At 32.3% G+C, this 14,599-nt stretch overlaps 1 protein-coding gene across 1 annotated transcript; it reads right to left on the minus strand.

Annotated features, from left to right (window-relative positions):
* Positions 1-1,192: 1,192 nt before the first annotated feature.
* On the minus strand, positions 1,193-13,844 carry LOC145325910 (uncharacterized). The gene is made up of 5 exons (XM_080168911.1): positions 13,310-13,844; positions 12,826-12,880; positions 3,289-3,357; positions 2,895-2,993; positions 1,193-2,290 (listed from the first exon to the last, which is right to left on the minus strand). Exons 1-5 carry the CDS (start codon positions 13,350-13,352, stop codon positions 2,221-2,223), a joined length of 336 nt encoding a protein of 111 aa, XP_080025037.1. The 5' UTR covers positions 13,353-13,844; the 3' UTR covers positions 1,193-2,220.
* Between the last annotated feature and the right edge of the window lie 755 nt (positions 13,845-14,599).

Below are 14,599 nucleotides of genomic sequence, written 5' to 3' on the forward strand. Positions count from 1 at the left end.
ATGAGAACCGGTTCCTATCCACCGGATTCGAATGAATACGAGAAATACAGATTACACAGATGTGTTTTTATGATTGACGTAAATTTTTAACAATAATTACAACATTTGTTACAGAACAAAGATGACAACATCCAAAAAAACGAAGCCCTGAAACGGTAGGACAAACGGACATTAACACTTATCTAGTGTCAGAACCTAATAATAAGAATAGAAATGTATAAGAGTCGTAGCAAAATTGTAAGTAAATTTGTTTAAAAACAGGATAATGTTTATGGACATACTTACATTTTTAGGACTTGATTATAGAGTTGCGTCGCTTATAACATTATACTGTATTGTCCCAGGAATCAATATACCAAAAATTAGATCAATCGGGTGATTAGATCACATAAAATTTTGTTTTTTAAAAAGTAAAAAAATCAACATGATAAAAATGGACGTAAGGACATTTTGTTAATGATTATAGAGTTGCTACGCTTTCAAAATCGTACCTAACTACTAAAGGAATTACCATGCAAAACTTGAAAACGATAGGACAATTATAACATGCCTAAATTAACGAAAAAAGCTATCCGTTACGGACGGACGGACCGACCCTAATTATAGAAAAGCTTCGCTTTTAAAATAAACAGGGAGGGAGGGGACATTGGACTGTAAATTACACTAGAACCCAAAGTCCATAGCAACAATATCTTATTTAATGGCTTAAAAACTTTGGGTACTTTGATTGAATTTTGATTATTCGGTTCCAAACTAGAAGTTTCCAAAATCTACAGGGTGAATTTTGATTACCATCATTGGGGATGTATAAATTTTTTTTATTCATTATATTCAGCTTGAGATCCCCCAGAAAAAATACTTTTTTGGGAATATTCCCTTTTGTGGCAACGCCCCTTCAGGGGCGATTCGTTGTATTTTTAAAATGGCTTTTGATAGGTTATGTTAGGTTAGGATAGGTTATTTTGGGTAAGGCAATTGGCCCCGAAGGGTTAGAGCCCCACGCAGGAGCTAGAAATAGGAGAAAAGCTACTGTGAAAAAAACGAAGAATCGCCCCTAAAGGAGCGTTGCTACTAAAGGGACTATACCCCTTTTTTTAATTAAAACGAAAGTTCTATTATTTTGCAATTAGTATAACTAAAAACAAACTAAAATCATTTATAGATAAAACTCTCTAAATCTTTTGAAAAAGCGCAACAATAAGAATAAGTTTTTGATAAAAATGAACAAATTGTCGTTTTTTGAATATTTTAGTCAGTTGTTGTATTTGTAAGCTGCAAGAAATGTGTACTGAGCTGGATCTTTAAATCGTTTTAGGGGTGCGCTGAATCGGGGTGATTCAGAGGTGAACTGGAGGCGCGCTGATTGTGCGCCACAGCCACTGCCATAAAACATGGATCTTTAAAAGGTTTTCGGCGCGGTGTTGCTAGATCGCTGGCGACACTCAATAAAATATCCGTACGAGCCGGGACAACTTTATTACTTAAGCCGATTCAGCGCACCTCTTAACGATTTAAAGATCCAGAACTGCATAACTGGCTTAAATTGTCTGCAGGATGTACGAAAATATTAGGGATACATGATAGAGTAGTTGCGCTTCTAAAATCAGTTACATTGGTGCATTAAACTAAAGGTCTAAACAAAGAAATTTTTAAAAATTCTTTATAAATTACGGATTATGCCAATATAACAATGTTCTTCTTAATAAGCAGAGCCTAGCAGATGCTTTTAAGCCTCCAGGAAATCAACCTATTACAGTTATAAAAATCAGCTGGATGTCTAAAACTGGCCCATTATGACTATCCAAATTTTCAAAATACCTGTCAAAGCATCCAAACGGATTTGAATTCGAGGCTTAGTCGCGGCTGCCAGGACATTCTAACTTATTTTCATTAATGTTGATCATTTTTTTTATTTCGTATTTTTGAAATTAATATTTAAAATTAAGATTTAAGTAAGGGGTTGAAGGTTAGTTTTATCTTTGTTATAGATAAAACTTAGGACGGAAATAGAACCTAGTAATAGTGTCCAACATTTTATCTTTGTGACGTAACAAAAATCCATCTCTTTTTTAGGAGTTTCCTTTCCCACCTCCCCTATCATCCTTCGATTTTTGTTACGTCACAATGATAAAAAGTTAGACACTATCACTAGGTTCCGGAAATACCTATATTATAATTGTTTTAACTAATCATTGATAATTTTGTGGCTATTTTTATTATTTAGAAGTTTGATGGTAATCTCATGTTCAGGTTCTTCTCCAACATTGAGTCAGTCCAGTTGCTCTTGATCCTAAAAATATAAATGGATTATTAAAAAATGCACAAAAATATTTTAGAAGTTGCTTGTGGGTGGGTTGTGTCTTTTCGTGTGTTTTTGTTTACTATAAGTTAGGTTTAGTACAGGGTAGCCCATTAGAGAAGGCAAAAGGAAAAAAAATTGAAGAAAAAAATTTCCTAATGATAAAACGACAAGGCATATCAATTAATAACCAGTTATTTAATCATTTCAAACATACACACACATCTTAATACTTTTTCTTTAAAAATTCTTCTAAACACAAAAAAATACGATTTCTTAAAGAAAGTCTGAAGGTAAATATCTAAATCTAGAGTTTCGGAACTAAAAAATTGCAATGATTTAAACTAGTGCTCGGCGGCAGTGTGTCAGCCAAGACTAAGCATGAAATCTAAACTCTTTTGCATGCTTAAAATATTTTTGAATGGAAGGATTAACATACTTGGATCAGGTATAGACTCTCAACTGATGTTCAAAATTGGAAAAGGTTGACTTACTTGAGGCTTATAGACGGATGCCGAGCCCTGATTACAAGTAGTTTCTGTTCGTAGACTTTGCTACTAATATATTTGATTAACCGTGTATAAATATTTTTTACCTCATATTATAAATTTTATATTCTCTTTGATGAACAAGAGAGAGATGTCTAACTAAGTTTCCAGTGTGGGTCTTCTTGGTCTCACAATAGCCACACGTCCTAAAGAAACAAGAGCATTTTAATCATCTAAGTAGAACGATGTCTGTCTGTCTGTCTGAAGCTTAAGATCTAAGTAACCACTGAACCGATTGGGCTTTACTCTTCAGGGAATTTACCTACTGGTCCTGTGATGGTTTTAAGCTAATTTATTTTCACCCCAACCCCCACTCAAAAAAGAAAAATACCCCTTACCCCGAAAAAAATTCTTTTTGAAACTAAAATAAAAAAGAGGGGATCGAAAAAACCCACACCCTCCACCTCCCCCCAAATCAATAACATGATTTAAAGACAATACCTGCAATATCGTTTCTTTCCTTTCTCCTCAAAGAAGTCAAATATTACAGGCTTTTTCTCCACTGGTTTACTGGTAGGCAAAGCATATCAATTAAAAATGATAATAGTTTTAAGATTTATAAAAAAAGAACCTCCTAGCAAAGGTTTTTAAATGAAGGGGTGAAGCTAGAATAAAAAGATTCTTATTGTTGTATTGTCGGATCTCCTTATTAAACAAGGAGACCATACAGAAATTTATACATTCACACAAAAAGTTTTGAGTTGGTCATATTTTAGGGAGGGTTGCCTAACTCTGCAAGAGATCCCAAGTTGAATGATCCATGAAAAATTCACTCTTCAACATTTTTTCACTTTTTATTTTAATTTTAAAATTTAAGTGCAAGTTTCTTAAGCTTCATTATGTGAATTATATTCTTAATTATCAAATGCGCTTTTAATGTCAAGCTGTTTCTAATAAAGCATATAAAAGTAACGAATTATTTAAAGATTTGACTTTAATGAAATACAGTAAATTAAGTAATTTCTATTTAAAAAAAACTTGTTAGTGTATGATATATGGATATTTAATAATCTAGCTTTCAATCTTACATGACAAGTATATATCTGGTAAACATCATCAAACATAAACATAATTTTCCTTGAAAACTAACACATTTCTGAGTATATACAGTATTCTTTTTTAAAAATCCATGAATTAATTTATTTTGTACCTTTTGACTTTCATTATTTCGAGCTTTAATTCTCTATTCGATTTTAACAATTTTTAAAGGGATTCATGTGACAATAGGGTATGATATACAAGCGTAGCAACTCTCATTATACTATACCTATTGTTCCCAATATTATAGTAAAACACTAGAGGGAGAAAGGGTTAAATAACTGTATCTTCCCATCGCAACCGCCTTGTGCAACCTTTCTATTGGGTCATTGAAAATCAACCAATGGTGTCGCTTATATTAACATAGCCAAGTATAGAAGAAAATAATTTAAAAGCAGACGAAAGAGGTCTTTGAAAAGAAAGGGAGGCAGTTGTCTGTATATACTATAGATTTGTTTGCCCGATAGTAATACAGGGTGTTTTTTTTTAATAAGTTAAAAGTATTGCTTAATTTAACCCACTTGCCTTCGACAGAAATTAATAATCTATATCTTAATTTCTTCATTGATGTGGGACATTTTGTATGAGAAAAAAATATTTGGCGATTTTCAACAAATTCTGCCTTAAAAACCGGTTTTTCCAAAGTACCTATTCTTGGAAGATTTTTGGATCATGACTAATTTAAAGAGTGTGCAAAAATGCGTACTTTTTTAAAAATCAAATTGCGCGGCTCGTGTTAATAGTAGAAAAATGTTACGCACACCGATAGAATTGTCATAAACTCTAGTTTTTGGAAATATATGTAACACATACAGGCTATTTGTAGTATAGAAGCTACATTGGAAAATATGAGAAATGTTGAAAATTTTAAGTAAGTTGGAACATTTTACCACATAGCTCCTGAACTATACGTAGCACAAGAATAATTCTTAAACACCTAAAAACTAGAGTTTATGACGATTCTAAAGATATGCATAACATTTCTCTACTATTAACACATGCCGCGCTATTTGATTTTTAAAAATGTACGCATTTTTGCATACTCTTTAAATTAGTCATGATCCAAAAATCTTTCAAGAATAGGTACTTTGGAAAAACTGGTTTTTAAGGGAGAATTATTGAAAATTGCCAAATATTTTTTTCTCATACAAAATGCCCAACATCAATGAAGAAATTAAGATATAGATTATTAATTTCTGTCAATGGCAAGTGGGTTAAATTAGGCAATAATTTTAACTCATTAAAAAAAAACACCCTGTATTAAGTAAGTTTGAAGCAGAGAATACTTGTGCTATTAGAGTTAATTTTTTTTTCTAGTATTAGAGAATTTCTAATAATCCTTATATAAAAGTAACAAGATATCTGTGTCTGTCTGTATCAAAGGATCTCGATAACTGCTTAACCGATTTGGTTCTCCTATACAGTAGGACAGGGGAAGGTTTATAACTATTTTAGTTGATTGTTTAACTCCCTACCAAGAGATAAAAAAAATCCTCCCCCCCCCTCCCAATTTTTTTCCTTTCCTTTAAAACTAAAATTGAAATTGTTATAGTTTGGGGTTGACGTGCCATCCCACCCACCTCAATTTTTTTAGTGGCCTCTAGGGGCGTAGCCGCTTGTACACTATATATTATTCAAAGCAAACTTCATTCATCTTTTTAAATGAATATATTATGTACATATATTAGAGGATTTCTTGGCAATCTAAAATTGCGGATTTATTTTCAAATTGAAATTTCAATATATTCATACTTTTTTATCATTAAAGTTTACTTGATATAAAATTGAAAAAAATACACAATCTAATAAAAAAACATAAAATCAATAAAAAAATATAATGTTCATTTAGATTTGCATATTTTTTAGGAGTCAAGATTTTTACAAGCTATTAAAAACTCATATTTTCAGGCGAATTGGCTCGATGAAATCTAAGCAATCTTAACCTTCTTAAAAAGGTTATAAAATATTTTTTGAAACGCTCTAATGTACGCACAATGTACATAATGGAGAGATGAGTAATTATTTTTAACAAACTTGGCTTATAACTTTCTTTAATGAATCTATTCCAAAAGATACTCTTATTTTTCTGTACTTTAGAAACATTATATTTAAGGTAAGTTCACATATACTAAACGTTTCATTAAATGATTTGAACATAATCGACTTATAAAAGAAATTTTGAGTAAAAATTAGGGTTGGACCGGATACTTTTTTTGGCCGGATACCGGATATCCAGCTGATTTCTATGCCGGATATCCAGTATCCGGCCGGATATCCAGTATCCGGCCGGATATCTGGCCAACGTTCGATGTCCGGTAAATTACTGGAAAACCGGATATCTGGCATTAGAAATCAGCCGGATATCCGATATCCAGATAGTTAAGTATCCGTATATTGAAATGGTCGGATATCCGGACCAACCGGACCAATACAATGGACAATAACTAAATGTACCCCTTAATTATAATAAACAAAACTAACCCTATTAAAGATTAAAATTATTTTTAGAAAAGTTTGAAACTTTAACTTTGTAGAAACCAATTATAAAATAACCTATACAAGTCTTTTAGTTTATAAGTCAGCGAATGACAGTCCGTGTTTATAAACTTTTTGGGGTGAGTATAATTTACAGTCTACTGTCCCCTCCCTCCCTGTAAAGCTTAGAAACTAAAAAGTTCTAATCAATAGTGTCCTTTCAAAGGTAAGAAAGTATGCCTAAAATATTTGTAAACTATGAACAATTTTGAAATTTAATATTACGGAACATAATTACCCTAACTACAGTACTTAAAATTGTTAAAAATTTATTCAAAATTAAAATACACCAAATAATTTTTAAAAGCGAAGCTTTTCTATAATTAGGGTCGGTCCGTACGTCCGTCCGTCCGTCCAAGATAGTTAGCTTTTATTCGTTAATTTAGACATGTTAGAATTGTCCTATCGATTTCAAACTTTGCATGGTGATTCCTGTAGTAGTTAGATACGACTTAGAAATCGTAGCAACTCTATAATCGTTACCAGAATGTCCGTACGTCCATTTTAAACATGTTGACTTTTTTACTTTTTTAATAACAAATTTTTATATAAAATCATCCGATCGATCTGATTTTTTTTATTACTGATTCCTATTACAATAAGGTACAATATTATGAGCGAAGCATCTCTATAATCAAGTATTAAAAATGTCAGTATGTCCTTAAAAAGAATTCTGTACTTAAGAAGTTTTGCAACAAATTTACGTATAATTTTGTCAAACCTTATATTTTCATATTTTGTATATTCAGTCAGTTCTGACACTCAACAAAAGCTAATGTTCGTCTGTCATATCGTTTCAGAGCTTCGATTTTATGGATGTTGTCATCCTTGATAAAATATCACCAATTTCAAAGTAATTTTGTAAATAGACACCTAATTATAGTAAAGAATCTCTACTATGAATTTTGTTTTAAAAATTTTTAAATAAGTATTTTAAATTAACGAAACTGTTGAAAGATAAAATAAAACTTTAAATACAAAGAAAGCTTTTTTACTTGCCCTGATAGGAGCAATATAAACAATATCTTATTAAATTATTAAGGACTAGCGGCTACGCCTCTAGAGGCCTTACGGGCAATTTATTGAAGGAGTTAAGTCGACCCTCCCCATTCCAAATCTACAATTTTAGGGGCAAAAGTGGAATTATCCTCCCACAAAAATTGTAAAACTATCCTTGACCTATAAGAAGCTTCATTGTAAAAGCTTCATTTGTCCAGTGCAGTGGTTAGAAATATCTTAAGCTAAAGAAATACAGACAGACTGCCATCCCATTACTTGTATAGAGTGGTTATTAAAAGATTTTAAATGGGATACTCATTAAATCAATAATGTATTTTATGCAGTTTGAACTTAACAAAGTATTAATAACATATATTTCTAATCCTGAAACTTATGACAAAGCCCATAATGTCCTCTTTTGACGTCATAAATATCGGGAAAGGAAAAGGAAAAGGGAAAGGAGAACCCCATTTCTCACATCTCCTTTGAAGAGATTTTCTTCCCCCCTTCCCTTCTCATATCCCAAAATTTATGACAGGACGATATGGGCTTTGTCAAACTTATTATTTTATGACTTTTTGATTCACTAGTTGCTTCAAGCAAAATAGACTAAAACCTTCCCTAGACCAATATTAAAGTTCTAGCATTTTTCGAGATATGTCTAAAACCTTAAATTTATATATATTTTTTTTATGAAAAAAATACATGTTTTTGTTTCGTAGCCGTGACTATTGATCATATATTACTTTAACAAGGATGCACAAAATGACAAAATGTGAAAAATACAAAATAGCCTAAAACCTGCTAAAAAGCAGTCTGACCGCCAAGGATGTGTTAAAGTAAACTATGCTCCTTAGTGATGGGAATGTTGTCCAAAAGTTTCAGCCTTCTATCTGGCATAGGAGGCGATAAAATCACGTTTACCCCACTTTGTCTCCAACAGACGGACGGTCATTTAAATTATAGAGTAGCCTCGCTACTAAAAATACAGGTTAGACCTTGTAAGCAGAAAAACAACACAATCAATTACAAACAAGGAATTCAGTCGCCATTGTAGCGAAGCATTTTTTAATAACAAAAAAATTTAATCATAGTGCCTTTGGACTATGAAGCTTTACAAAGTGTGAAGCTTTAACCAATGAGAGGCCGCTATATATTTTACCATTGTGAATACTGGCTTCTCATTGGTTAATTGTTATTTTTTTTCTGACGTCATAGTCAGACACTTTTACTGTTTTCGCTGTGTGACGTAAAAAGATGAGGACTGAAATGAAAAGTGGAAAAAGAAACTACTAAAAAAGAGATGGATAATCCCTTTTTTTAATGACGTCACACTGCTGATTTTTTAAAGCTTCATAACTATCTTCATTTACTATATAGAATTATAGGGTTCGAAGCCCCTCCCGCTCCAACATCACAAACTGTAGAAAATTTAATGTAAATGAAAAGGGAGGGTAGGTTATATCTAGTCTACTAGCCTTAAAGAAAAAGACTAAAGTGTGCCAAAAATAAGCTATGTGATGTCATAAATGAGAGATTATCCAACTCTCTTTTAGGGTTTTTCTTACCCACTTCTCCTCTCACCTCCCTCATTTTTTATGACGTTACATAAAAGTTATTTTACTGAATAATTTAGTTTTGTAAAAGAAATGAATAAACAATTTAAGCTCTTTAAATCTTATTTGAACTAATTGAACCTTTCATTCTTCTGCCGTTGAGAATTTTTCATTTAAGACACTTTCCCATACATTAATCAATTTGTTATGAGGCAGTCATACTCAAGTCGTGTGGACATGTATAGTATAGTATGATGACTTCAGGGGGCTTGGTGTCGCTTCGGGTTCAAGACCCCTCCACGCACCTTGAAACATACTTTGCTTATGATTGCAGTGTAAAGCGTCCATTCCCCCATCAGACAACCAACCCTTTGATTGCTAGACCTTTGTCTAAGAAGTCCTAACTGAGCATGGTAATGAGTTGCGCCTGTTTTGGGCCAAGGCATTCCCCCTACTCTAACTATTAATGTCGCGCACCTTACATAGTAGCAGTAGGAACCATTTTTAACGTCTTTAGTTATGACGCGGTGTTAAGCCGAGATTCGAACCTATCACCTCCCCCACGACGAGCAAGTGCGCTGCTTGTTGAGCCGCGATCGCGGGTAAATAGTATAGTGTAGATTTGCTGCTTGAAAGAAACTAGCTGTCTAGGTAACCTAGATTTTAAAATAGGTTACAAACTATAATGTATACAATTTAACAATGCTTTAACACAGGGACGTGCATAAGATCTTGACTTGGGTGGGGTGTTATCCCCATATAAAAAAAACTAGTTGATACGCCCCTAACATCTAGAGGCTTTATATTCGAAGGGACAGTAGGAATAAATACTATAAAAATAGCTTAAAATCGCCCTCATAAAACAGCATAAAATCCAGCACAGCTTATTTAAAATTTAGAATTCAATTGGTTCAGTAGTTTTTGAGATCTTAAGCTCCCGACAAAAATCCTTACTACTTTCTATAATAGGATTACTCAATTTTAACTATATCATGTGATACATTTTTAAAACCTGTCATCAAAGAGGTTCTGATTTTTCCTTGCATAACTTCCTTTAAGGGATGTAAACCTAACCCCCCAAAATTATGTTTTTGGAGGGGCGGATTTTTTTTTTTTTGGGGGGGGGGGGTGTGGTAAGACACTCTAAACCCAATATGAACGCCGATGCTTTTAAGTACATGATAAAATGCACATATCTATTATCAAAACATATCAATGTTAATTTAAGAATGACTTTGTCTATATAATTCCTAGCTTAACCCCCAACAAATCATCAATTAGGAAATAAATAGACTATACACCTCAACCCCCCCCCCCCCCCCATAGTTTTCTCAAGACTGGTAAGAAGCTTACTTTAAAACAATAATTTAATCGGTCTGGCCGTTAATGATACTTTTGCTTAAGATTTATTAATAAGTTAAATTTGAATTCAAGTTTGATTAACAAGGATGACAACATCCATAAAAGCGAAGCTCTGAAACGGTAGGACAAACGATTATTAACACTTACAGTCGAAGTAAAATTATCAGTAAATTTGTTTAGTACTTGACTGTAGAGATGCTTCGCTTATAACATTATACCTTGTTGTCCTAGAAATCAGTATCACATAAAAATTTGTTGTCAAAAAAGTTAAAAATCAATATGTTTAAAATGGACGTACGGACATTCTGGTTACGATTATAGAGTTGCTATGCTTTCTAAATCGTACCTAACTATTACAGGAATCACCAAGCAAAGTTTGAAATTTATATAATAATTTAACATGCCCAAATTAACGTAAAAAGCTATCCGTTCCAGACGTACGGACGGAAGAACGGACCGACCCTAATTCTAGAAAAGCTTTGCTTTTAAAAATATACTGGATTATATCACTGGAAGGTAAATTATTTTTTAAAATAAATATAAGAGGGCGGGCTAATAATAGAATGCATTGAGAGTCATGTACTTTGTAAACAAAGTCTTCATTATCATTTTGCTTAAGCTAAAGATATATGACTGAGACTGAAAGACAGATATAAATACTGACAAATTATTTATCAAATATCAAACATTTTGATAAATTTTTTAATTGATTGAGTAAAAGTGAGAATACCTGTGAAATATTTAAATTTAAAGTCAGGGCGTGGCAGCAGCGTGTAAGCCTTATTTTATAACTTTAAAAATCAGTTGGATGTCAAAACCTGTTCCTAAACAGACAATCCATCTTTTCAGAATTTTTTTTTCATGCACACAAGCGGGTTTAAATTTGAGGCTTATGCGCGACTGAAGCGCGGCTGCCAAGCACTGCTTAAAGTCATGTGATGTCAACACACTTAACTGCAAAATTTAAAGAAAAAAAAAGTAGAAATCTTTTATATATGATATGTACCATTTTTAATCCCATTAATGTAACAGCGTTTATTTGTTTCTGTACTTTTTATTTTTTGTTAGCAAAAGAAATAATAGTTAGAAATAAGATTTTTAAACCTACAAATTTGTATTTTGCTTTTTTTATTCTACAGTGCTGTCGCTCGATCGTTTAATACCTTGGGATTTAAATATCCATTTATGCTAAATTTTGTTTGCTTAAATAACTCATTTAATATATTGTCCTGATATTGATTGTAAGCTCAAATAAATCTTACGGGAAAATGTCCGAATACAAAATTGGTGTAATTTCCCCTAACGACAGAAAATCTTTTTCTTTCTCTCTGTGAGATTCAGGTGATATTCAAGTTCAGTTTTTATCTACATTTTTCTAGGTATTTTTTTCGTTTGAGTTTTCGGTGTGTTTTTTTCTACTTGAAATTTACAAAACAAGGATTACAACATCCATAAAAGACCTGAAACAATAGGACACACGAACATTACCTCTTATAGAATGTTAGAACTAAATTAGCAGAATATGAATAAATAAGTTTTAACATAACTATAAGTAAATTTGTTGCAAGACTGTTAAATATAAAGAGGTGCTTCGCTTATAATATTGTACTTTATTGTTTTAGTAATCAGTATTTCAAAAATCATTTATATATATAAAAAGTTATTGCCAAAAAAAGTAAAAAAAATCAACATATTTTAAATTAATGTAGGGACATTCTGGTAACGATTATAGAGTTGCAACACTTTCTAAATCGTACCTAACTGTTATAGGAATCATCATGTAAAGTTTGAAATGGATAGGACTATTTTAACAAACCCAAATTAATAAAAGAAAGCTAAACGTTGTAGACCTTCGACCTACTAAAGACAAAAAATAAAAAGAGTTCAATAGTTTTTAAAAAACTTGAATTAGAAAAATAAATTTGATTTTTAAATGAATAAGACAATTCTTGCATCGTTTAGTCTCTTGAGAAACAAAAGTAGTCAATTCTTAAATTCATTAATGCAAAAAAAACTTAAATCTAAGAGAGGAGAGAGGGGGATATTTATATTATGCCTTTCCCCATAGGCTTGTAGCTGAGGTACTTCAACCATGCAGGGCTACCAATTACTTATTTAAAAATAAGGTTACTACAGGGTTATTTTTGCTCAACAAGACACTTTGAGGAGTAACGCTGGATAAATTAATTATTTCTTATTAACGCACATAATTACATTTATATCTAATGAAATGTTGCATTATAAAGCAGGTCTAATACTATACTATACTATACTAATACAAACTGTTGCAAAATTGACGTCATAAAAATGAGGGAGATGAGAGGAGAAGAAGGAAGGAAAACCCATAAAAAAGAGATGGATATAATTGGATAATCCATCATTTTTTTGACGTCACATGGATGATTTTTGACACAATTTTGCATCAATTTGGTATTTTCAGAACAATTTGTTTTAAAAGGAATTTATATAGACATATGGATATGCTTTCCTGGGTGGTAACTGATTCTTATTTGTTGTTTTACCTCCAGGAGATGTTGTATTATCTAGATACATACATGGTCAGCTGAATTTGAGTTTCCGATTGTGTACATACATCCTATCTCAATATTTACTACTAGCTAAAAAAGCTTCAAACTTAAAAAAATCTAAATTTGAAAAATTAAAATGTTTAATGTATAAATCGTTTATACATTATATCGCTTTTCCCTTTGACCGGAGTAGCTGAAAATAGGTTTTGCAATATTTGAGCTATTTGCTGTACAACTTCGGAAATTAGAGAAGAAATAGGCAACCAATTTTCAGTTGATCACATATATAGATACATATATGGATAGATAGGTGTGTAGATGGATAGTCAGATATATAATTATGCATTGATTCTTGTAGAACAAAACGATAAAGATAAAAATAGCCAAATAAGATAAGATGATAGGTAGATAGATACTTAGAAAGAAAATAGAAATAAACTTTACCTTTCGCTGTGTTTACTCCAAACTTTGGTGGATTGTAGTTCATTCCATTTATATTAACTCGATTTTTCTCACTTTCGAGAGCGGCCGCAGCAAAAATGGCCGCTTTAAGTTTGCCGATCACTATCTCTTTATTCTGTTGCTTTTCACTGTTAGCTTCACCAGTCTTTATATTAGGCTTATTATTATCACTTTGTTCTGTGTTATTTTCATTAGGCACGGTTATTTGTATTGTAGGAATATTGGGAAATTGATTTTTGATTACTGTTTGGTTTGGCACGCCAACAGCTGTTTGCTTTTTTGGCGGGATCAAGTTTAGTGTTGGATCAGCTGATGGTTTTGGCGGGAGTGAAGAGAAATGATTTGGTGGATTTTCTTGATTTGAATTTTGTTTTGTTGTTATTTTGTTGTCAATGTCTGCACTTTGATTTTGGTTAATCAACTTTTGATTTTTCAAATTTGTACAAGGAAAAAACAATATGATTAAGCTGAATAGAATTTTTGTTTGTATATTAACTGAATGGTATTACAATTAAGCAAAGAAGAAACAGTGTAGATCTATCTATAATACAAAGTAGCTTGATGTATATCTGTCCGTCCGTCCATCTGTCCCTTAAGATCTCGGTAAACACTGAATCGATAGGATTTCTCTGATTCAGGGAATATACCTACTGGTCCTGTGGTGGTTTTAGGCTATTTTCTTGGGGGTTGAGTCACCCCCAACCCCCCCAAAACTGTAAAAGAATCCCCCCCATTTTTGTTGTTGTTGAAAAGTTTGAAATTAGTGGGGGCAACTCCAATTTTTTATTTAATTTTTTTTTAAATTGATTCTTGGGGCAAAGCCCCTAGAGGCTAGGGGCAAATCCGCTAGTAAGACAATAAAATATGAGGAAAATTTTGGTGAAATAATCTTGAAGTTGATTTATGCTTGTGAGATGTATTTATGTCAGTGATGGATTATAAGTGTCAGGGAGAGATTTTCGAAGATTCTATTCTGACACAACCCAATCTTTCCCGATTTTGTATAATTTTACGGAACACGATTCCAGTGAAGTCATATTTTTCTTTGCCGAAAAAGGGAAGGGGGGAAGAAAATCTCTTCAAAAGAGATGGGGAAAACCCCCTTTTCTCCCATATCTTTTTTTCTTCCCCCTTTCCCTTTTTCGGGAAAGAAAAATATGACGTCACTGGAATCGTGTTCCGTAAAAATTATACAAAATCGGGAAAGATTGGGTTGTATCTTCTATTCTTAGTAACAATGCATCTCTGAAAATTATAAAGCTGTCTTTCCCA

Source organism: Acartia tonsa, chromosome 8 (genome assembly GCF_053477335.1).
Source record: "Acartia tonsa isolate MP-2025a chromosome 8, ASM5347733v1, whole genome shotgun sequence".
Classification (NCBI taxonomy): Eukaryota; Metazoa; Arthropoda; class Copepoda; order Calanoida; family Acartiidae; genus Acartia; species Acartia tonsa.

Coding starts and splice junctions, on each gene's coding strand:
- LOC145325910 (XM_080168911.1), bottom strand. CDS start 13,352: ATGAACTACAATCCACCAAAGTTTGGAGTAAACACAGCGAAAG. Junction 12,881..13,309: donor TGGAGTAAACACAGCGAAAG/GTAAAGTTTATT, acceptor GTATGTATCTAG/ATAATACAACATCTCCTGGA. Junction 2,994..3,288: donor GGAAAGAAACGATATTGCAG/GTATTGTCTTTA, acceptor TTGTTTCTTTAG/GACGTGTGGCTATTGTGAGA.